The 24,466-nt window shown below is 43.5% G+C and overlaps 1 protein-coding gene across 4 annotated transcripts in view; it reads right to left on the bottom strand.

The window, feature by feature from the left end:
• The window catches only part of LOC147021426 (protein phosphatase 1 regulatory subunit 16A-like), a 218,272-nt gene that overhangs the window by 59,815 nt on the left and 133,991 nt on the right, over nucleotides 1–24,466 (bottom strand). For all 4 annotated transcript variants that reach the window (XM_085891353.1, XM_085891351.1, XM_085891352.1 and 1 more), the window contains 2 exons: nucleotides 16,560–16,705; nucleotides 7,336–7,439 (listed from right to left, as the gene is read on the bottom strand). In XM_085891353.1, the coding sequence (XP_085747479.1) occupies nucleotides 7,336–7,439; nucleotides 16,560–16,705 (250 nt within the window). The remainder of the gene's footprint in view (nucleotides 1–7,335; nucleotides 7,440–16,559; nucleotides 16,706–24,466) is intronic.

Consider the following 24,466-nt stretch of genomic DNA (forward strand, 5'->3'; position numbering starts at 1 on the left):
TACGCAAAATGCACAAAGGATCCAGCTCTCAAAAGGCCTGACTTACCAAGCTGTAATTACTGTCCAATATTCATTTTCACTTTGCATCCACTAATGGAGCTGGCAAGTTGGGCTGAAGATACGCACACTCGCCTGTGAACCGTCTAACCTGGGTTTGATTCCTGACCTGGCTATAAACTGTCAGTCTGGTGTTTCACCAATGTGTGTGCGTCACTCGGATGGACGTTACACTGAGTGTCCCGTGTGCCGGCATTCATTGGTGGACGTTAAAGATCCCATGGTGTCCTTTGCGAAGAGTACTCAGGAAAAAAATGCTGCAGTAAGAACTATAGTATACGAGAGTTGTACTCTCGTATACTATTGTTGGTAACAGGTCCTACTACAGTAGTCTGCAGATAATTCCTACAGGAAATAATTTTTGCCTGGGTAGGCGAGCTATCGCCTGCACCATGGCCAAATTCCAAATTCCTGCCCTAACGAGTCTCACGTTGACCAGGCATTAAAGAAGGACATATTTATATGCACGAAAATAATTCACAGCACTTACTACCCATGCTTCGACTGCTAAAATACATCGATGTATGTGCCGCCCGCAAGTATTGTAGTACTGCCGGCAATTAATCTCCACTTGTTGTGGGGTCGGCCACAGCATTAGCATCGACCTCATTGAACTATTAATTAGTAGCTTGGGATCTTAGTACTGTACTTAATTCTCTCCAACACAGTGCGAGATTACAAAGAGAATGAACACGAACGATGCTGCAAAACACAAAAATTGAACACGCACTCCAAAGCAGGTTTCAAATGGGTTCAGCCATTTACCAGATTTGTGTAACAGCCTCAGACTACAATTTCCTAATAGTATGTCGAATAATACTCGTTTTGGTTTTGTTAGGGAATGGGCTGGGTTTAGAAACATTATGGTTCAGAAATATATATATATATATATATATATATATATATATATATATATATATATATATATATATATATATATATATATATATATATATATATATATATAAATTTATTTTATTTGGTGCCATGTAGTAAGGGCTGGCAGGATGGCCTAGAAGTACACACACTCGCCTCCAAGTTGTCGAAGGTGGGTTTGAATGCTGATCCAGCTATAAACTGTCTTACTGGTGTGTCACAGGCAGGAGGAGAGAGAGGAGATTGGGACCACACTCTCTGTGCAGAGCATTGGTGCTGGCTAAGCAGTTTCCTTTGCTATTGGGCACAATCCTGGACAGCTCGCCACTCCGACACAGGATACCAGCATGCAGGCACTCATTTTGCCGACCTCAGAAGGATGACAGGCAGAGTCAACCCCACCTGGTATTAATTCAACAGTTGCGTGAGATTTGAACTCAGAATCCTCCTTTCCCAAGCCCACCACCCTCACCATTAAGCCAACACCAGGCATCCAGGCAGGGTGATTCATCAATATGTGTGCTGTCCCTCGGATAGACGCTAAACTGGGTGGCCTGTCTGCCGGAATTAGTGAGTGGACGTTAAAAATCCCACGGTGTACTTGGTGAAGTCTAGGCGAGATATTTCCGGCAACTTGAACAAATTACAACAAGAGCTCAAGTAAAGTGAGCACAATATACACCCGAACAAGAAGGTATATACAGAATTGTGCTACTACATGGAAAACAGCATCCTGGTTGCCATGGCAACCACTTTAGATGACGAATGTATGTCACGACACACCGTCTCCACAGTCTGTACCGATGTACCAAATATGAAACGTGAAAGTTGAAAACTTTGGGAGTTAGAGTGCGGACAGGAACGGACGGACAGACAGACAGACAGACAGACAGACAGACAGACAGACAGACAGACAGACAGACAGACAGACGGACGGACGACCGGTATCAGATAATATGCCCCGATATATAATATATCGGGCGTATAAAAATTCCTGCCATAACTACCTAGTCAAAGTTGATGCCCAGCCAGCTGCTTCATGATAGATTTTGGACAACCCCCCTCACCACAACCAACCACACAAGAACGTGGGAATAATTGCGGCCGTTGAAGAAGACGATGGTTAAAAAAAATTAAAATTGTGAACCTCTTGCTACCTGCAACCCCATCTGAATGCATCATAAACAAAGATTTTAATCCTGAATTAGCGATTAAACAATTGTTTCCATGGAAACCCAAGTAATGTATTATCTAGTTATATAAACACACAATCGATCAAAGAGACAATAAGCGGGATTTGTGGATTTTGCAGGGAAAATTAAAGCAGAACAATAAGATGATCACCTCGAGCCTTTGGGTACAATTAGACGAATAAGCTTTTGGTTCTTGTTATTTATTGACTGTGAGTACCTGCACACATTGTACATCACAGGAACACCATAAGGTTAAATTTTCCCGGCTTAGCCCTTTCATTCGAACTTCCATTTCGATTTGCACCACGAGCTGGTGACACATTCGCTAGAGGCCTTTTATAATACTGCACCATACATCCATCAAAAGATGAGACTCATGCTTCATAAATGCTAAAAAGAACATCGTTAATGTTTCATGTTAATTTCCTTACAAGTATATATATATATATATATATATATATATATATATATATATATATATATATATATATATATATATATATATATATATATATATTCACATTATGGGCTGTGATAGCCTCGAGGTTTGCACACTCACCTCTGAGCTGTTCCGTCTGGGTTTGAATCCCGACCTAACTATAAACGACCAACATAGTGTTGAAGGGTGAGGCATTAATGTGTTTACTGTCCATTGTATGAACGTTAAATGGAGGGACATGTCACCCAGCACTTGCCGTTGGTGGACCTTAAATATCCAATGATATCTTGTGTTGAATTAAGCAATTAAGTTATCTCCAGCACCTTGAACAAAATACAAATTAATACCTAAAACTGTGGGTCGCAAGACATCAGGTCTTCTTAGATATTCCTTGACAACAGTAAACATTGTCTGATATCCCAGGGTGTGGTTGTTGTGCGATTGTTGTGTGGTTCAGCAGCTCCCAGTGCCGGATTAAGGCATGGGCTTTATGGTCTGCAGCCCAGGGGCCTCCGCCAGCTGAGGGCCTCCAGAGATTAAGTGAAATTAATTTACTGTGAACAATTACTTCATTTGTAAATGCAGAATGAAAGTACAAGTATGCTGAATTATCTTTAAAAAAAGGGCTCAATTAATATACCGTATAATATACTGGAATTTTTTTCTTTCCCATTTTTCCAACTCGTTGGCACTGGCAATCCTGATTACAATGTGACGATCTCATACTCGCTTAGGGCCTGTCCAAAAAAATCGCTCATTCCATCGAAACTTTCCTTCTTCTTCTTTCGTCATTGCTTTGTTGGGCAATGTTCACATTAAAAACTTTGTTGGGCAATTTGATGAATTCAGGGACAAGCATGAAACACCGCAAGCTTCTGATATCTTCACCCTTGTGCTAAAAAAATGGATTAACTTCTTCATTCCCGAATGTTGAAATAGCACTACGGATTTACTTGTGTTTAATGATAACTAATGCGACGGGAGAGAAAAGTTTCTCCAGACTGAAACACATAAAGAATATGTCAGGTCAGCAACGACACAAGAACGACTTGGCAGACGAGCTGTCATGGCAATTGAAAATGTTCTCAAAAATTTACAATTTACTGATGTTTTGGAGAAATTTGTTACCAAGAAATTACGCAAAGCAAATGTTTGAATTTTAAGTTTCACCTTGTCAAATAAATTTAGAATTTCAAAAACTTATTTTAGTTTTGAAAATATCACAATATCTCTTCTCTTTTTGTTGTGTTACACTTGCGCCCATCTGTGCGGGCCTAATGTTGACATTATGTTGTAGAAGTTGAACAAATTGATTTCAAGAATCCGAAATTCGATTTGCGTGCTTTTGTTAATTATCACTGGGGGCCTCACAGTATCTGTAGCCCAGGGGCCTACAAAATCGTAATCCGGCCCTGGCTCCCACACGACAAGCAGATTCATGTTCCCATGTTGTTTGTGCACACCTCGTGTGTACGGCCATTATCGGCCACAAAGCTCAAGCAATCATGACGATTAGATTTCACATTAGGTTAAGGCAGCGGGGATGATCAGAAGGGAGTTTAAAGGTACAAAATCGAAACTGGGACTTGGTAATTAACCTTCATAATAAAACAGGCCTGGCTATTCATATTGTGAAGGCTGAAGAGGGAAAAGACAATAAAACCGTGGAATGATGTAAGCACGTTGTGGCAGTATTTATAAAACGAAAAATATATTCCAAAATGATTCATCATATTTAACTAGACATCTTGTTTAAAGTTAAAAACCAGACAGGACACAAATATTATTTCACCCTCATCGATCGGAGGTCCAGGTACGCGTGGGTTGTTTCTTTAGAAAACATTATGGGTGCCAGGCTCGTGGTGGTATCAAAGCAAGTACTTCGGAGAGGTAAAAGGACGAATTAGAAATTACCACCTTATGAAGGAAGAGTGTGTCATAATAACCCGTTTATTCATTTTCATCAAGGTCATATGAGGACAGGATGAGCAGTGAAGGCAAATCCGTCGTAATGGAGCGTTTAATAGCACTTCGAAGGAACGGATTTGCAAAAAATTACCTATTTGGGTAAATTAGAAATGGGTTTCCATAAACAGTGGTATGCAGTTCAACTGGTTGATGGGGGTGGGAAGATCCACATTCAAAAGACGAAGACCCCAAAATGACCTCAACATTTCCTCCTCTTCCTCTTCCTCCACCTCAGCATTTCCTCTTCTTTCCCTTTCCTCCTCCACCTCATTTCCTCCTCCTCTTTCGTGTGCAGCACAAGGCTGCGCGTGACATAATTGGTTGGGGGTGCGCCTATGCCACTGATGCAATGCCCCTGTTATTGGTACACCGGAACTCATTTTGCCGACCTCGGAAGGATGACAGGCTGAGTCAACCCGACCCATTGTTAATTCAACGGACCAACGGGGGCTTGAACTCATGACCCTAGGGTTTTAAGCCAGCCACCTAACCATGAAGCCAACACCATGCTTTCAACATTCCCTTCAAGTCTGCGCCAAGTTGGTGAGGGACTTCATTATAGATTTCCATTCATGATCTTGTGGGCTTGCAAAACCATCATACACATGATGAAGTTAAAATCTCACTCGCCACAATCTTGATTTTCAGCACCAAAACAGGAAGTATGATGATTATGGGCATTGGTTACCAACACCAGTACAGACAGATTCTGTCAAAACCATGAAACTACATGAATTACTGTGCCTTTTATTAATAAAATCCGAGGTCAGAATTGAGCATCCTTTGCTCTTCTTCTTTTCAGGTAAGAACATGATGGTGAGTGCGAATCAAAAATAACATCGAAAGGAAGAGAGAAAAAAAGAAATGAGCAAAAATAAGACTGAAAACTTCACTTCGGTCAAACTGACTCCTGGGATAACAACCACCCACGTCCAGCTCCATTCTGGTACCACCTGCCTCATTAAAGTCATTTTTATTCTCAACGTGATGTCATGCTGTCCTCACCAAATCCACAGGTCGATGTGAATTCATTTTAGTTCATGAATCCTGTAATTAAAATCCTTTGTGCATTTACCTACCCTTCTTTTTTACCGAGCATGTCCTTTTTAAAAAAGTTACAGCCGTCATCACATTCCCTAGTTTATGGAAATGAAATATTCCTCTGATATATGTATATATCAGAGTGACGTGATTGGGCTTTCAGTGTGTGTGTGTGTGTGTGTGTGTGTGTGTGTGTGTGTGTGTGTGTGTGTACATATATATATATATATATATATATATATATATATATATATATACATATATATATATATATATATTATATATATATATATATATATATATATATATATATACATATATATATATATATATTATATATATATATTATTTATATATATATATATATATATATATATATATATATGTATATATGTACACACACACACACACACACACACACACACACACACACACACACTGAAAGCCCAATCACGTCACTCTGATATATACATCAGAGTGACGTGATTGGGCTTTCAGTGTGTGTGTGTGTGTGTGTGTGTGTGTGTGTGTGTGTGTGTGTGTGTGTGTGTACATATATATATATATATATATATATATATATATATATATATATATATATATATATATATATATATATATATATATATATATATATATATATATATATATATATATATATATATATATATATATATATATATATATATATATATATATATATATATATATATATATATATATATATATATATATATATATATATATATATATATATGTACACACACACACACACACACACACACACACACACACACACACACACACACTGAAAGCCCAATCACATCACTCTGATATATACATATATCAGAGGAATATTTCATTTCCATAAACTAGGGAATGTGATGACGGCTGTAACTTTTTTAAAAAGGACATGCTCGGTAAAAAAGAAGGGTAGGTAAATGCACAAATGACCAATCAGCTCTTACCTTTTCCATCATCAACAGCTGTAACTAGCATTACATAATTAATTAACACTCAGCCCTTCCATCCAAAGAAAGCTGTATAAAGCAACCAAGAAAAGCCACAAAAGATAAGCTCTTTGCTGTTTCAAACCTGACCCAGGTTCCTCCACAGCTGTAAACATATACAAGCAGCACATGCATGAGAATCCCAATACTACATTACCCATCAGCCGTCGGACTGGTTTTACCGTTTCATCGCATATTGGCGAGTTGACGGTGACAGCATCGACACAACCATGCACAACCATTGTATCATGTGTAGTATACCAATAGCAGTCAACACATACAGTATGTAATACAAAATATAAAACGTACACAATAGCAGAAAGGTGTGCACACTTGGCTTTGAAGTGTGTGTGTGTGTGTGTGTGTGTGTGTGTGTGTGTGTGTGTGTGTGTGTGTGTGTGTGTGTGTGTGTGTGTGTGTGTCTTCCTTTATTTAATTTTCTCAGCCAGAGTTGCATTGCACTCAAGTTTGTGATTTTTTTTTTTTCTATCGAGCATAAGTTCTGTAGGTTTAAGACAAGAGCAATTAAGAACAATATTAGAAACAATCTTATGAATGCAGACATCTGCAAGAGCAGTGAAGTATTCACAGTAGTTATGGAGAATGGAAGCTGCAGACTGTTAATAAGGTCGAGAGGAAAATGTAAGAGGAAAAGGGAAGTGAGTGGGAGAGAGTGGCCGATAAAAAAGGAACCAAGTTGACATTTACACAAAAAAAGAATGAATCAAACTGTGCACACATTCAGCCTTACCTTGCTCCGTCATCGTGGTCTCGATGTAATCGAGAGTCTCCGATTCTTCACAGATGTCATAAGGCATGTCTCCATCCACATTCACTGCCAATAAGTCTCCACCACTGAACAGGACAATGAAGTGGCAATGTTTCATCAATCTTACCTTCCTTGACAAGGTAGTTTTCTTTCACATATTTACCATTGGACAATCATGACCTTATCAACCCTGTTTTAAATCATAAATCTTAATTGTATTAACCAGGAGCAAATCCAGGATTCTTTGAAAGGGGGTCCAGAAATCAAAGGAATGGGTACATACTCTCCCAGATACCGCGAGCATTAAACCACAAAGCGTGATTTTGACGTGATTGAGTTGGAACCTGTAGCTTTGTCAACTTAAAGGGACACCAATTACTCAACAATCCTCTTCAACAATTCCTCTGAACGATGTCTTTCATGTCGTGAGTGCTTGCCTGTAAAGCAGTACGGCACAAAATCAAGTGTGATTTGCAAATGTGAAACTTTCCCAATCAGTGAACTTTCCAACCCTAATTTCTCCCAATGCCACATCTTCCCTTTATAACTTGGTCACGACGAATTTTCCTACAAATGTTTTTCCCAACCATGAGTTTCCTGTTTCTCCTATACTCCCAATATGTTCACCTGATTGTGTGCTTGTGAGAGTCGACATCTCTCCAGCTACAGTCAGTTAGCGCCGTAGAGTCTGGCAGTTACTCAAGCTGACTGCCAGGGACTGCAAGCTGCCCTCTCATGTCAAGACAATTAGACAGGTCCTTCATTTCCACCTCTCCTGTTATTAATACTGCTTGGGAATCCTTCCACACAAGCTTGCATTCCAATATGTACATATTGTCGTGGGGGTGGCCAGCCCAGGTCAACTCCCCGACCCAATTTGCGGTGACGGACGGTTAACACCGCCAGCTCCTGGAAGGTCGAGCAGTTTCTTTCCTTATTAATAGTAGATGGACACGTTGATCCTCGGAGATTATAACACGTGCAGGAGGGGTAGGGTGCAATGGCAGAGGGACGGAGAAGCACAGTATGGGGGGGAGGGGGGGTTATACTCGAACCCAACTACAAATACATGGCTACAGTTTCTTAAAATGAACTCATTTAATGAACATAAACAAATATTTACAAAAGGACAATAAATCAAAAGGTAATTATTATAATGAAGTAAATAAATCCTAAAGTTGAGGCGCCTCTTCACACGGACTCAAATACATACAAAGAGAAAATAAAATAAAAATAAAATCCTTCCTTTTGAGGATTCTTGCACTTAGCTTGGCCCAGAGCTGGTCTTTGTGGAATTTAGAATTGAGGTACTTCCACCAGCATGTGCAGACGTGCACAAACTGGCACGTCATTGCTTCTCTCATAGCGGGACAAACGTAATCCAAGCACTCTGCGAACGGCACTCAACACCAAGGCTCAGAGCCCCAGTGCAGCCGATTCGTGTGTCGATAGTCCTCACCAACCCGCTATGAAATACACGAGGCTCGGGGTCCGTTTCTCACGACTCAACTAGTAGCCAAAGGCCAGCATCTTGCTTTGTGCGTGCGCTCACCCTGAACTCCTGCCTCTGACTGACTAACATCGCCGAAACCACCATTTCCTACTCCGGGGCATGGCTTGCTTGCACGAAACCTTGGAAGGCGGGGCCTCCGCCTACACTTAAGTGACAAGTAACACTTAAGCTCACAGTTTCCCTACTTAATCACATTGAGATGCCTCCTACATGTCCACAGACCAAACTACTATATTCAATGCTAAATTCCCTATTAAATTCCTCCATCTACCCCCACAACCATAACAATATCTAAACTATCTCTTCTGAAGTTGTCATACATATCCTCTCACCCCTTGGACACAGAATCCTGTAGTGAGGCAGTAGACTTAAAACATGCAGCCTTCTCTTCCTGGAAGGAAAATCCAACCAAAGGCAACCTCAGATCATTCCACACAGCCCGGAACAAGTGTGTGTCCATTCTCAGGAGAGCAGAAAACAACATCTGGCCAAGCTCAAGGCTGAACTCTCAAGCTTGTCTCCCTCCTCTAAAACATGGTGATGCCTTGTTAAGTCTGTCTCTGGAGTATGCTCCCCCTCCGTCCGTTCCCTCTCTTCAAATGGCACCACAGCTGACTCCACACGTGAGGAGGCCAAACGCCTCAGTTCTCTGTTTGCTTCCAAAACTTGTGTCCCCAACCTCTCTCTCTGAACCCACCCGACCCAGTTGCACCCAACTGCTCCCAGACTCTGTGTCCTTTGCACCTGAGAAGTTGAAGTATTTTCTGGCAACCCTTGACTCTGATTTAGCAACTGGACTGGAGGGCATCAGCTCAGGGATCTTAAAAGCCAGCTCTGCTGCTCTTGCACATCCTCTCTCTGCCATTTCACCCTGTCCTTTGCCCAAGATCGTCTTCCATCTGCTTGGAAAGCAGCCAAAATCACGGAATTGCATAAAAAGGTGAAAAACTGATCCCCTTCATGACAGACCTATCAGCTTTCATCCAATCAGCAGAAATGTCTGTGTCGGAGTGGCGACCCATCCAGGATTGTGCCCAATAGCAAAGGAGACTGCTTAGGCAGCACCAACGTTCTGCACAGAGTATGGTCCCAATGGATGGATGGATGGATCAGCAAGGTCATGGAAACCATCATCGCAGTTGCTATGAAATCCTTTCTTTTCTCGAACAACCTCATCTCAGTTCATCCATTCAGATTCAGACCAGGTTACTCTATCTTTGATACAGAGTAACCTGGTCTGACTCTCCCCAACAACGATGGAGGCCCTCAATGTCAATCATGAGATTAGAGCTGTCTCTCCAGACATATCCCGAGCTGTCGATAGAGTCTGGCATCCCGCATTGCTCTCCAGACTCTGTGTCTGTGGCATCTAAGGCCAACTACACACATGGCTTCCTGACATCCTGGATTCTCATAGTCACCATGTGGTTGTCAATGAAATCCATTCATCTCCTCTCCCTATCAAGGCTGGAGTGTCCCAAGGCAGTGTTCTGGGCCCAGTCTTTTTTCCTAATCTTCATCATCGACCTCTCTGACTCTCTGGAAAACCCTGTTTATCTATTTGCTGAGGACTCCACCCTCCGCCATGACATCCTTCAACCTTCAGACAGATTGGCTTTAGCCTCTTCCCTCTCTTCAGACCTTGAAAAAAATCACAAGTTGGTGAAACACTTGGGATATGTCTTTCAATCGTGACAAACCTCATATTCTCACTCTCCTCTCTGATTGCACTGTACGGGCACATCCGTCCGTGTGCTTTCTTAATAATCCTCTTGAAGAACTTCAGTCACTCAAACTCCCGGGTCTCACGATCAGCCATGATCTTTCCTGAGCAAACCATTTTTCAAAGCCATGATCTTTCTTGAGCAAAACGTAAGATTTTGGTGAAGATTCGAATCCGGATATAAGAATTTATGTGATTCTTCACTATTGAGAGATAGGCATAAAAATTATATATATATATATATATATATATATATATATATATATATATATATATATATATATATATATATATATATATATATATACATACACTAATAAAAGGCAATGTGTGTGTGTGGCAGTGTGTGTGTGTGTGTGTGTGTGGCAGTGTGTGAGTGTGTGTGGCAGTGTGTGTGTGTGTGTGGCAGTGTGTGTGTGTGTGTGGCAGTGTGTGTGTGTGTGTGTGTGTGGCAGTGTGTGTGTGGTAGTGTGTGTGTAGCAGTGTGTGTGTGTCTACTCCACAACTCCAAAACCATAAAGCCTAGCAACCTGAAACTTTGCATACATACGAAGAAAACTCCAGGGCAGGGCATGACTGAAAATTGGGTGTTTTGGTGAATTAAAACACTCCTTTTGAAGACGAGCAACGGCCTTATTGAATTATATCATTTATCAGGCATTTCTCGGCCACCTCGCTCTCTGGGGTCTTAAGGCGTGTCCCGGGTTATTTAACAGTGGTCTGAAGCCACCATGTTTTTGGTCTGCTCAACCATGCCATGCCTGCTCAACTACCGAACTGCCTTGACTTGGAACAAGCCACAACGATTTCTTCATGATAAAGTTTTTTAGTTTTTTTTTTCCCCACTTTCCTCACTCATATTATCGAATGCCTGTTCATCATAGCTACAGATCACGGGTTTATAATCTTGCAATGCTTATAAATGCCCGGAGACGTCAGCGTTCGTGGCTTATTTCATTTCCGCACATGCCATAACCTCGAGAATCTCTTAAACTTAGCAGAATTACAAAATTTAAGCTCCAGAATCGAACTTAGAAGCAGATCCCACTCCTAAAAAAAGTGTTCATTTGTCCAATTCGGACATATTTGACATTTTGGGTATCTCCGGGAGGTGTATGTTTAATATGACAGTTTGGTGATTGCGAATCGCATGCCAAGCGAGCCGTTTCTTATCAACCGTTTTGTTGGAGTGCTTAAGCCACTTGGTGAGCGGGCTACATTATTCACAGTCATTGAATACTGCATCGATCAACTTGAACTAAGTTCAGGAGCCACTCGCGTGCGTTGGCCACGTGTAGTTCTGCGGCGCACCATGTGGTGACTGGCTCGCTGAAAATGTGTATTTTAATTTTCCACGACATTTCCCCTTTTTGTACGATCTTCCATGATACGACCTGTCACTTTGACATAAATACAAATAAAAATCAAACATTTTGTTTTTAAAAGTATCTTCAACTGTTTTGTGAATTGCTGTGTGAAGCCACTTGGTGTGCGTTCTTCACGCTTCAATAAATGGCAATAACGCGACAACACGATAACGTGCAGTTCTATTCTGGAGGAAGGAAGGCAAAATCAATTATATGATCACGATAAGTAAAAAACAAAATATTTTCAGTTGTTATGAAGTAATGAATCACCACATCACGGCAAGAAAGCCGAGAGGTACACATGCTCACTCAAAGCTGTCTTGCCTGGGTTCGAATCCCGACACAGTTATAAACTGTTATCCTGATGTTTCCCAAGAAGGGTGATTCATCAATGTATGTGGTGTCTCTCGGATGCACGTTAACTGAGCATCTCATATGCTGAAACCCTTCCCCCTCCCCTCTCTCACCCCTATCCTACCCCTCTCTCTCTTTCTGACCCCACCTTCTCCCTCTCTCCCATCTCCCCCCACCCCCCCTCGCCATGCTCCCCCACACCTTCCCCTCTGTTGAGGGGACTGAAGCATGAACAAATCAGATTCGGAGTGAGTCTACCAGAAGGGTACAAAGGTCGATGCATGTATGAGCATGCAGGCAGACAAGACCTTTGCCAGGTAAATAGCGTGGGTTGTAAATGCTTGCGCCCCAGGCCTCTAAAGTATCTACCGTCGTAGATACCGTCGTCGTGTGTATCTAAAGTATCTACCGTCGTCGTGTGTGTGTGTGTGTGTGTGTGTGTGTGTGTGTGTGTGTGTGTGTGTGTGTGTGTGTGTGTGTGTGTGTGTGTGTGTGTGTGTGTGTGTGTGTGTGTGTGTGTGTGTGCATGCGTGCGTGCGTGCTCGGTCATTAAGCACAACATATCATTCTCTTTGCGAACCCCACCTCCACTCCTCACCTTTCCCTCTGTGTTTTGTCATACATCTCTATCTCTCTCACCTCTTAATTCTTAATATCCCCGTCAGTGAAGCTAGCATATATATATATATATATATATATATATATATATATATATATATATATATATATATATATATATATATAGATATATATATATAGACTTGCAAATACAATCAATCGCTTCACTGACGGGGATATTAGAGCGGGTTGGGGGGTAGGGGTGGGGAGAAAGGGGGAGAGGAGGGAGGGAGGATAGAGGGGAAGGGAGGTGGAGAGGGAGAGAGGAGGGAGAGAGGATAGAGGGGAAGGGAGGTGGAGAGGGAGAGAGAGGGATCGGAGTGGGAAAGAGAGGGATAGGGGTGGAAGAGAGAGGCAGAGGGGTGGGAGAGGGAGTGGGGAGTGAGGGGAGGGAGAGGAGGAGCGGGGATTCCGGCAGATATGACGCCCAGCTGAATGTCCATCCGAGAGATGGCACACACATTGATGAATCACCCTGCCTATGAAAAACTGGGATGACAGTTTATAGCTGAGTTGGGATACAAACCCAGGCGAGACAGCTTAGAGCGAGCATGTGTACTTCTCGGCTATGCTGTCGTGATCTGGCGATTCATTGCTTTATAAAAACTGAAATGATCCGAGCAGCAATTCCAACAGCTTCGAAAAAAGAAAAAAAAAACAGAAAAAAAAAACAAGCTTTCATTTGGCAAACTGGCACATTCTTTGACACTCTTTCCTCTCCTCGACCTCCAGAAAGTTGTATGGTGGAGGAGAGGGGTTGGGAGGAGGCTTGCATGAGAGAAGGGAAGGGAAGGCACTGCGAGGGGGAGGGAATGGAAAGGCAGCGTGAGGGGCCGGGAATTGGAAGGCAGCGCGAGGGGGGAGGGAATGGGAAGGCAGTGAGAGGGGGAGGGAATGGGAAGGCAGTATGAGGGGAGAGGGAATGGGAAGGCAGTATGAGGGGGGAGGGAATGGGAAGGCAGTATGAGGGGGGAGGGAATGGGAAGACAGCGTGAGGGGAGGAATGTGAAGGCAGCACGAGGGCAGGGAATGAGAAGGCAGCATGAGGAGGGAGGGAATGGGACGACAGCATGAGGGGAAGGGGATTGGGAAAGCAGTGTGAGAGGAGAGAAAGGGGAGGCAGCGTGAGGGGGAGGGAATGGGAAGGCAGCGTGAGGGGAGGGGGACTGTGAGGACAGCGTGAGGGGGAGGGACTGGGAGGACAGCGTGAGGGGGGGAGGGAATGGGAAGACAGCGTGAGGGGGGGGAGGGAATGGGAAGACAGCGTGAGGGGGGAGGGAATAGGAAGGCAGTGTGAGGAGAGGGAATGGGAAAGCAGCGTGAAGTGCCATGGGCCTTAAACTTCCTGATAACATTGCGTACGGTGGACACAGGAACATCAAGATCTCTGGAGATGGACTTGTAGCCTTGAGATTGTCCATCCGTCCTCTGTGCAGTGTTGTTGCTGCCGAAGCAGTCTCCTTGGCTACTGGGCACAATCCAAGACGGGTCACCACTCCGACACAGTTTAAAACTAAATTTAATGTTTGCACTTTGCTCAAACTTCGACATTTTCCACAAAAGCCCGAGACGTCACAAACACGTGCTCACACAAAGCAATGTCACGGTGCACTGGCATGTACTAAAATGGTGTTGGTTGCGTGCTGGTTAATGAGGGGGTGAACAAAATAAGTCCCGTCCACTGACAACAACAATGTTCACGCATTAATTCGTAGCGGCACCATTCACTGAACTTTTTGATCACACCTCTGCACACGCTCTATCGAGTGCCGTGCCAGCTCAGCTTGTCCACTTCATGTGTCCTTCTCCCTCTGCCCTTGATCTCACTCTCACTTCTATTCAGTGTTTCCCCCTTGCCATTTTGTTCCATTCTATTCTGCTCTAGCTCTTCCGTGAGCCTCAATCTTGTAGATATATTAAACATTTTTTTTTTTTGGCCTCCTGGTGATTTGTTCGTGATTTTTTTCACTCACCCACAAAAGAGGGAATTGGGGGGGGGGGGTCGAGACACTCAGGACCCCCGTCTAAACCCACCTATGCTAACTATGTTTCAACAGTATATATGGAGACCTTAATCACTAAGACTAAGTGAAATAACACATTGTATAACTGACTCTTCCTCCATCATCATTATACACATTTGGATAGAAGGAAAGGAAAAATAATAGAACTTAGACACAGGAAGAGGCCATTTGGTCCATTCTACCTGTGGTTTAACCACATCCTAATCGCTTATTCTATCCGTTAATTTACTTTTCATGTGCGAACCTCATTCTTACCATCAAATTGATCCAAGTTAAACATCCCTTTGACATATGAGACGCCGCGAGGAGGAGTGATGTAAGGGACACATCGGCCATTTTGGAGTTAATGCCATATAGCACTATTTTAACCCTTACCCTATCATCCGAGCCTATCATCATCATATCATTAAAAAAATGTCGCTTACATCACTCCTCCTCGCGGGCCCTCATATATATATATATATATATATATATATATATATATATATATATATATATATATATATATATATATATATATATATATATATATATATATATATATATATATATATATACACACAGGAATTTGGTGAGTGTAGAGCACACAATGATATACTCTTTTCGATAGATGCCATGGGATCTTTAACGTCCACTGCCTAAATGCAGACGGCACAGCTGACTTTAGATCCACCCCAATGCAAAGGATGGCATGCTCCAGGATGCAGCACCCACTTCCAGATCTTCATCAGAACGGATGTTATTTTGTACAAAAGTAAAACCTCATGATAATCAATGATAGGCATTTTTTTGTTGATGAAGTTGATGGACCATAATCTTTTCAGAGCGTCGGTGCTCCTGAAGCGGCTTCTTGGCAAGGGTTAGACTGGGTGGGTTTGCCGTTGCCTTCCCAGCGTTGTCTGTGTTAGGGTTAGGGTTAGGGTTAGCTGTTAAGGTTAGCTAATTCTCCTTGTAAATGCTGAGCGTCAAGCAAGGAAGCAGCATGCGGTATCCCTTTTCAAAACAAACAAAAAAAAGGCTTTGGGATGACTCGGATGGGGTTTGAACCATTGAACCCCCCCCCAACCCAACCCAACCCCAGAGCGAACACGCTCACCATGACACCACCAGATCTGGTTAAAGATGGGCATAGCTACAGCCTTTTCATTATCATCTCCAACACTGAAGGTGAAGGAGATTATATTTTTCACCCCCTTTCTGTCTGTCTGTGTACAGGACAGCTCAAAAAGTTGTGGACGGATTCGGACGAAACTTGGTGGACACGTTGGGTGTGTCGCAAGGACGAATGGATTCGATTTTGGTGAAGGTCCGAATTTGGATGTGGATACGATAATTATTTAATTTTTAAAGTTCTTCTTCACCATTGGGAGATAGGGCCAAAATCGATATAGTACCCTATAGCATGATATTTCAAAAATGTATTTGTCCCGATATGTTCTCGTGGATCAAGCGTTACGTGGCGGAGGAACGCGCTCCACCGAGTGCCCTTCTGGTTTATTTTGGTTTCACCTGGTAGGTTAGAAAATCCAGAAGGGTGCATTGGGGTTTGACACGCTGAAAAGAATGTGGCTGCAAGAGAGATAAACAATGACAGTGTGGAAACTCACTGCAAGAGTAACAGTTGGACCAAAGGTAGATTGGCGCAGGCCGAAGCTGCATGCAATGGTGTCCAACCCTCGCTGTCCTGTGCGTTTGCATCGGCGCCATGCTTCAGCAACAGTGCGACTATATCGGAAAAATCATCGATGCAGCACTGCACATCACACAATCGCAGGGGTTCTTCAACAATGGGGACCGACACATACAACCACCGCAAATTACGAGGGTAGCACAATAAGTGGGTGAAACAACAGAGTAAATGGATTTGATTGTTTGCCTGTCACAGTGCTCCCTTTGTCAAGTTAAACAAGTCGACTCCTCGATCTCAAGGAACCCGCCTGCAGTCATCTACGACCCAAATATTACTGCGAAGCATGACCACTGTCAGTCGACATTCGAGGTACAATACATGTTGCAATTCTTGCTACCCCATTCCCCCTACCTCCCTCTCAAGAGGTATTTGGAACACAGATCAATTAACCCTTTATAAGCACGCAGTGTGCACAAATCAGTGTTAGTCGATAACCCGTTTCTTCGACTGTATACACATTTTCACAAACACCTTCGCAGTCTTTGGTCGGGCCTTTGTGATGCGTGTCCTTGAAGGAAAAGCATTTGTGAGGTCGAATGCACTTCAAACCATCCTCACACCGAGTGCCGATGTACAGCTCGGTAAGTTCGGTGTCGTGTGTGCAACAAATGGTTGCAAATGAACTCTGTAAGGTTGCATCGTCTCCTTGCGCAAGCAGTCATTTTCAAATCGGCCAATTCCAAAGGCTGCGTCAAACATGGGTTGATCATCATACTTCAAAATCAAAACCATGTGCACATGTCCATTGGCTTCTGATACAACGATAACAAGCCCCTACTTAAAGCGATAATGAAAGGTCTTTTTGAAGAAAAAAAATCAACTTGTAATGCAACAAAATTCACAAAAACAACATTGTTTGTCTCATCTGCCAATGCAGAACAATGCAGGTCTTCACAGAGTACATTGCAAAGGTCTATAATGACATCATCATCATCAAAGGAAAAGACCATATTTAAGACAATCAAGTCATGCTGCAATAATGTCATGGTGAGAAAGCAATGTTTTCACAATAACCACACTGTCCCACCATAAGACATGGAACACCTCTTACCGTGTGTGAGAATTACTCAAGTACAATCTTATTCCAAAAACTGTGACAAACATCAACAGCACAGAGTATAATCCTCCACAAGCTTCAACACTGAATGCAACACAATAAACTAATGGGTCAGGGAACAGTCCAATTGTACAGTTTCAAAGTAGTTGATATCGGACAGAAAGGAGTCGTTGAAATTCCAATGAGGAATAATAGGCCATCAGAGAATGGGAAGCTCAGTAGGTTGGTGCAGCTGCCCTTTGCTCCCTTGGATAAAGCTGGATCGAAGATTCCTCAAGTTAATGGCATCTTCAGCAGGAGATCAAGTCCCAGGGTCTGCTTCTCATTTACTCTGGACATGTTGGTGGCCTTTCATCTCTTCACTGCCTTTTGTCAGGTCTCCCCATTCAGGTACTATTGTAGAACGTCTAGGTATTTGTGTTCATCTGTTCCCTCAATCAGTCTAATACCCTGACACCTTCGGTACAGCGAGCTCATCCATGAGCCTTGACTTCTGTCAGGAATACAATTCCGATGAAGTTTGGTATCAGTGTACGTTTGGACGTCAATTCATCATGGCAGTTGGAAAGCTTCACCAATATCGACGATTTACCACGAATGAAAAAGAATATCCACCTTTACGTAATTGGCTACACATTTCCAAAGTCTGTACAAACCTCCATCAAGATGCATCACCAACCGTTTGAGTTGGATAGGAGGGCTCATGACAGGATAGAGCATTGGGAGCATTCATGGCAGTTCGTATATTGGGACGGACTCTGGGAGATTGCTTGCAAAGTAGCATGGGAAAGTATACTGGGACAGACACTGGGGAGCATGCATGGGAAAGGACATTGCGATGGACTTGTGGATCTTTCCTCCAGGTCTTCAAGATAGCTGTTCACCACCATCTCAAATCATTCCCCCATTAAAAACCATCATTATTTCTACCCCCATTCACCCTCTGCTACCCACCCTTCCCCAACTTTCCAGTTTTTCCTTGTCCTTCTGTAGTCCCTGTGTCCTGTAGTCCTCATTCTTCTCCACATCCCCTATTTGTCCAAGTCTCCCTCAATTTTGTCCCTCAACCCCACTGTTAGTGGGCTTCTCCCCTCTCTTTCTGCTGTTACGTCCTGATCTGTTCTGTGTTCTATCTGGCTATCTGTTGAAAGCTGTGGCCTACCCATCCAATGAGTATAAATAAGCAATAATGCAATGACAAATTTCTCGAGTGCTTCGCTCATTGCTGCACGACAAACTAAATCTGACTTTCTTTGCAAGTAATTTTGGTCTTCACTGTTACAAAGCCATAATTTATATCATTCATGGCTCTGTTCTTCTGCAGCAACCTTTCTACTGTGTAAAGGGAGTTAAACATTTGTAAATTTGTAATGGCCACACAAAACAGTCAGTCAGTCAGTCAGTCAGTCAGTCAGTCAGTCTCTCTCTCTCTCTCTCTCTCTCTCTCTCTCTCTCTCTCTCTCTCTCTCTCTCTCTCTCTCTCTCTCTCTCTCTCTCTCTCTCTCTCTCTCTCTCTCTCTCTCTCTCTCTCTCTCTCTCTCTCTCTCTCACAGTACGGTACCTGGAATTAAAATCAGGTTTACCTTTGGAGAAAAAAAACAAAACAAGCTAGTCCAAGGTGAATGTAATTTTAATTCAACAGTCAAAATAATTGTGATTATGAGGTCTGAAAAAAATTACCTTATTAACCACTCTTAAAAACAGCATTGGATTGGTATCACCATCATGTCTGTAATCACGTCTCAACTCCTACCAGGGAGGGAAGATTTATCGGTTTTCCTGTTTCGTTCTTTCTTTCCAACGATTACAGTCACACTCCATTCCTTCGTTTGTTTGAGCCAATCCTCTTCAAACTTGGCATGTATGTACAATGATCCAATACACCCAGACGTCACAATTGGCACGGAGGTGACCTGTCACATCCTCTTTTTAATTTTTTTTTCTTCCGATTTTTAGGGGTCAAAGGTGAAACAATGAAAACGAGAATGGCACTCGGTAGAGCATGTAGTCTTGCCTCGCATGCTCATTCTGAACAAAAATACCATAGTTAACTGAACATCCTATTATTATGGCCCACTGCTATTATGGCCCATATACCATTTCATCCATGCACCATATTACGTCACATGCATTGCCATAATCCGTAGCTTTAATGATTATTGATTGATTATTAGGACATTTAATGACCACTTTTGTGCAAATCAAACCAAAATTGCGTCAATGAAGATGAATATGACAAAAAATTCAAACGATATTCACCATAGTTAGTCGATCATACAGTTAGTGGACAAAAAATGGAAACACCACCGGTACATACATAGGTCGTACAACAAATATGCAGAGTATGAGGACGCCACACACACACGTTTGTGACCGGTGTTTAAAATATGCAAATCTCTTTTTGGCAGTCCTTTCGTCGTGTGTGTGTGTGTGTGTGTGTGTGTGTGTGTGTGTGTGTGTGTGTGTGTGTGTGTGTGTGTGTGTGTGTGTGTGTGTGTGTGTGTGTGTGTGTGTGTGTATACAAGCGATTTATATAAGTGGGTTGGAGCTCAAGTCAAGTAATAAGAGCCAGAATGGCCGCAAGAGGAGACCTCATTGACTTTGAATGGGGTGTAAATTGTTGGTGTGCGTTTAGCAGGTGCTTCTGTGACAAAAGCTGCAGTAATTGATGACCTGTCATGAGGAACTGTCTCAAAAGTGATGTTCGCCTGGAGAAAAGAAGGAAAGACATCATCATCGAAGTGCAACAGTGGGCGGAAGGACATACTCGACAAGCATGATGCACAGGCATTAGTCCGGACTGTGAGGCTAAAGAGGAGAGCAATGATGAACAAACTGTGTACAGAGTTCAACGTGAGTTGTGAGCATCCTTTATCATCGGAATTGGTCAGAAGGGAACTACACAGGGTGGGATACCACAGCTGGATCGCGATGCACAAACCAATGATAACACCTGGCAACGCCCGTTTACGGGTCCATTGGTGCAAGGAGCATAGGAAATGGACTGCCAAGTAGTGGAGGAGCATGATGTGGTCTGATGAGTCATCCTTTACCATGTTCTCAACGATGATGTGTGCACATCCGGTGACAGACAGGGAGCACCACAGCCCTGAGTACCTGGTTCCAACAGTAAAACGTTCTGGAGGTTCCATGATGGGATGGGATGCCTTTCTTTGGCAATTCCTCAGCTCACTCATTCCATTAGAAGGCAGGGTTGATGCAGTGCACTACGTTACAGTCCGAAGTGACCATCTGCATCCCATGATGCAGCATTTCTTCCCTGCTGGGACGGGAGTCTTTTAGAACAATAATGCTCCAGTCCACAGGGCACGTGACATCAAAAAGAAGTTTGAGGAGCATGAGGACAAAGTTACCCATCCCTCACATTCACCAGACCTCAATCCCAAAGACGATAGAGTATTTGGAGGACTGTCTGGAGAAGCACCGAAGACAGCAATTTCTGCCTTCATCAAACCAATGTGAATTGGAGAATTTCCTTGTGGAAGAATGCAGAACAGTCACATTCCTGCAGAATAGTTCCAGACCCTTGTTGACTCCATGCCACATGATATCCATGCCATCCTGGATGAATGTGGTGGCCCAACACCAGACTAAATGACATTCTGTTGGTTTTTCCATACTTTTTCTCACGACCTGTATGTACAAAGTTTCGCATTGATCTGTTCAGCAGTTCTGGAGAGGCTTTTTGAAGTTTTTATATTTCAATCTGATATGGCTACCAGAACATGTGACTCAATGGCATTCTAAATTTAGCTCTTCACTTACTTTGGGTCCCAGATCAGATTTATGTATATATAATTATATATATATATATATATATATATATATATATATATATATATATATATATATATATATATATATATATATATATATATATATTGTTACTGATTCGCGCCCGCCGGCGTGCTGACGGCCACGTAACTCTAATCGCGGCACGTCGCCCACCGGACGGACAATCCAGTCGTGACCCTCTCGGACTAACGCCGGGAACCAGTCACGGGTGGACCTTTCGGTCTCACCGCGATCGAGCCAATCAGCCCCCGCGTGGGATAGGGTTGCTCGCCAAATTCGACCTACCTAAGTACCCACGCGGAGGGTAGACCGGGCGATCGCACCTCGCCGCAGGTCGACTTCGGACACGGGCCACTTAAGCGACCCGTTCCGTACTATCGGGATAACCGAGCGGTGTTATTCGTCGACCTCGACGGTTCGATTAATTATCGGGCGTATTCAGCCCACTACCAACCCTTTACGTGAAGCAAGATGAGGATTCAATGAAAGAAATGACGAAGCGAAGCGGGAAACAGTTCAACACAAAGCACATTTATTCGCGATGAACGGAAAGCGCACATATACAATTCCACCAAAAGCACATAGAAAAGGAAAAGAAACACAATGCAAATTTTACACAAAAAGCAAATGCGACAATGCAGATCTAATACCGATTACGCGAGCACACGGCAACACTTATACAATTTTACTTCACAGACGGCGCCGACAACACATACCCAAAAACAAGGAAAAGAACAGAGAACCCTCAAGGATGAGGCGGGCCTGAGGCCGAGACCGGGTCGGGCCTACCCGTCTGGTGATGAGACGCGGAGCGGCGATGGTGCCTCAACTCCGCGGGCCTCACGGACAGTGTCTGGTAGGGGGTGGGAAAAGGGGCCCCCTTGGTCGCACTATCTCAGCGCGGGGGGAAACAGGAGGGGGTTGCTGATGCTCGGGTTATAGAGGATTTCTACTCTGCCTCGAGTCCCGCGACGAGCGTCTCCACCTCGGCCAGGTCGCGCCGTCGGCCTCCCTGGTGTGCAGCTCCCTGCACGACGCGAGCACCCCCTCGTCTGCCCTCGCCGCCTCTCCACAGCTCCGTCCCCTCCGTTCCGACTCCAACGCACACGACGACGACCAACTCCTTGCTTCTTCTTCCCAACTCCACCGTCCGCAAAGTCTTAACTCTTGTCCACTTGACTGACGAACACGGTCGCTTATATAAGCCTCGTGGCTTCGCTCTCTCATCTTTGACCCCCTCCCTTCGACCTTTCACCTCGCTCCCCATTGGCCCGAGAAAAAGTGGGCGTGAATGCTTTCTGATCCATAAATTTGCATATATCGATCGCCCTCCAACGCCCTGGGGGCGGGGCCAAATCGCCCCTCGCTCACCGATTGGACGGAACAAAAGTGGGCGTGTGTCGTTTTTGATCCGTTTTTGAAGTGGAAAATCCGTGGTTTTGTACACGCTGTTCGGCGCGCACCCTGCACGAGTCCAACACCGGTACCCACAAGCGGCGCAAGAACGGTGGCGATGCGACGGTTGCGAGGTGTGACGTGAAGCGGCGCTGCGGTGGGTGGTTGATGTTGTGGTTGGTGGTGGTAACAATGGCGGTTGGTCCAAAATAAAGATAGTAAAAGAAAAAGGGCTATCCTGAAGAGTTGCAGCACGCATAAATGACATGTATTCCCACTAGACAACGGGTTTGGGCCTAACTACACATGTACTTACCGAGATATCTCACCTAAGGGACCTGAATGGTGGTTTGCGAATTTGGTAACCACAACAATATATATATATATATATATATATATATATATATATATATATATATATACATATACATATACATATATATATATATATATATATATATATATATATATATATATATATATACATATACAGCAAACATATATATATACATATATATATATATATATATATATATATATATATATATATATATATATATAAACACAGACACAGACAGTGGGGAGAACAAGTATTTGAGACTGCCGATTTTGCAGGTTTTCCCACTTACAAAGCACGTAGAGGTCTGTCATTTTTATCATAGGTACACTTCAACTGTGAAAGACGGAATCGAAAACAAAAATCCTGAAAATCACATTGTATGATTTTTAAATAATTAATTTGACCCCTTTTTACAGACTCGTCCCGAGTCGTCAAATTTTCGTGTGCCATCAATGTGTAGTTTTCCCCTAGTACATTTTACCTACGGATCCCTGAGTGCGACATTCATGGTATTCGTGTCCCCAAAATAAATAACCTGAGGGCTGCGTAACTACCTAAACAAACTCACTCACACGGACGACTTAAACAAAATTGCCGGCGCTAGACAGACATGCCGGGGGCGCACTCATATTTACAGTACATCTTACCTTAACTTACAAATTTTACACTAAACCATGGCCCAGGATCATTGAACTCTGCAAAAGAAAAGCAGTTAGCAGGGAGCCAGGCTGCCCGCATGCAGTCTCTGGCTCAAAACAATGCAGGTGACAGGGAACGTGGCTGGCTGCTCACACGCAGTCCAGGGCCTTCCCTTTTTGAACTGAACGCAGTGAACCACAACGGTGCATGGGCTGCACAAACGCAGTCTCCGTGCCAGCTCAAGTGGCACACGCAATGAACACAACGGATGGATGGATGGACACAAACACGGTGCACGGGCCGCCACTGCAGGCCCATGTTGTAGCTGCCAACGGGGCAGTTCTTGCAGCTTGCAAACTGTTGCCTTGCGGATCCTGGCGCACATGGCAATGAACAGGGGGGGGGCAAAGCAAAATTGAACGGGGCTGGTGAACGTGGGCAGTGGGCATGGCATGGCAAAGGCAGCAGGCAAACACAGCCCGCAGAAGAAGGCCGCTGCAGGCAAACACAGCCGGCAGATGAACTGGCCGGCACAGGCCTTGAAGAAAAAACAGGCAGCCGGCAGATGAACTGGCCG

Source organism: Eptatretus burgeri, chromosome 8 (genome assembly GCF_056783735.1).
Source record: "Eptatretus burgeri isolate ZD-2024b chromosome 8, Ebu_testis_v1, whole genome shotgun sequence".
In the NCBI taxonomy this organism is placed as follows: Eukaryota; Metazoa; Chordata; class Myxini; order Myxiniformes; family Myxinidae; genus Eptatretus; species Eptatretus burgeri.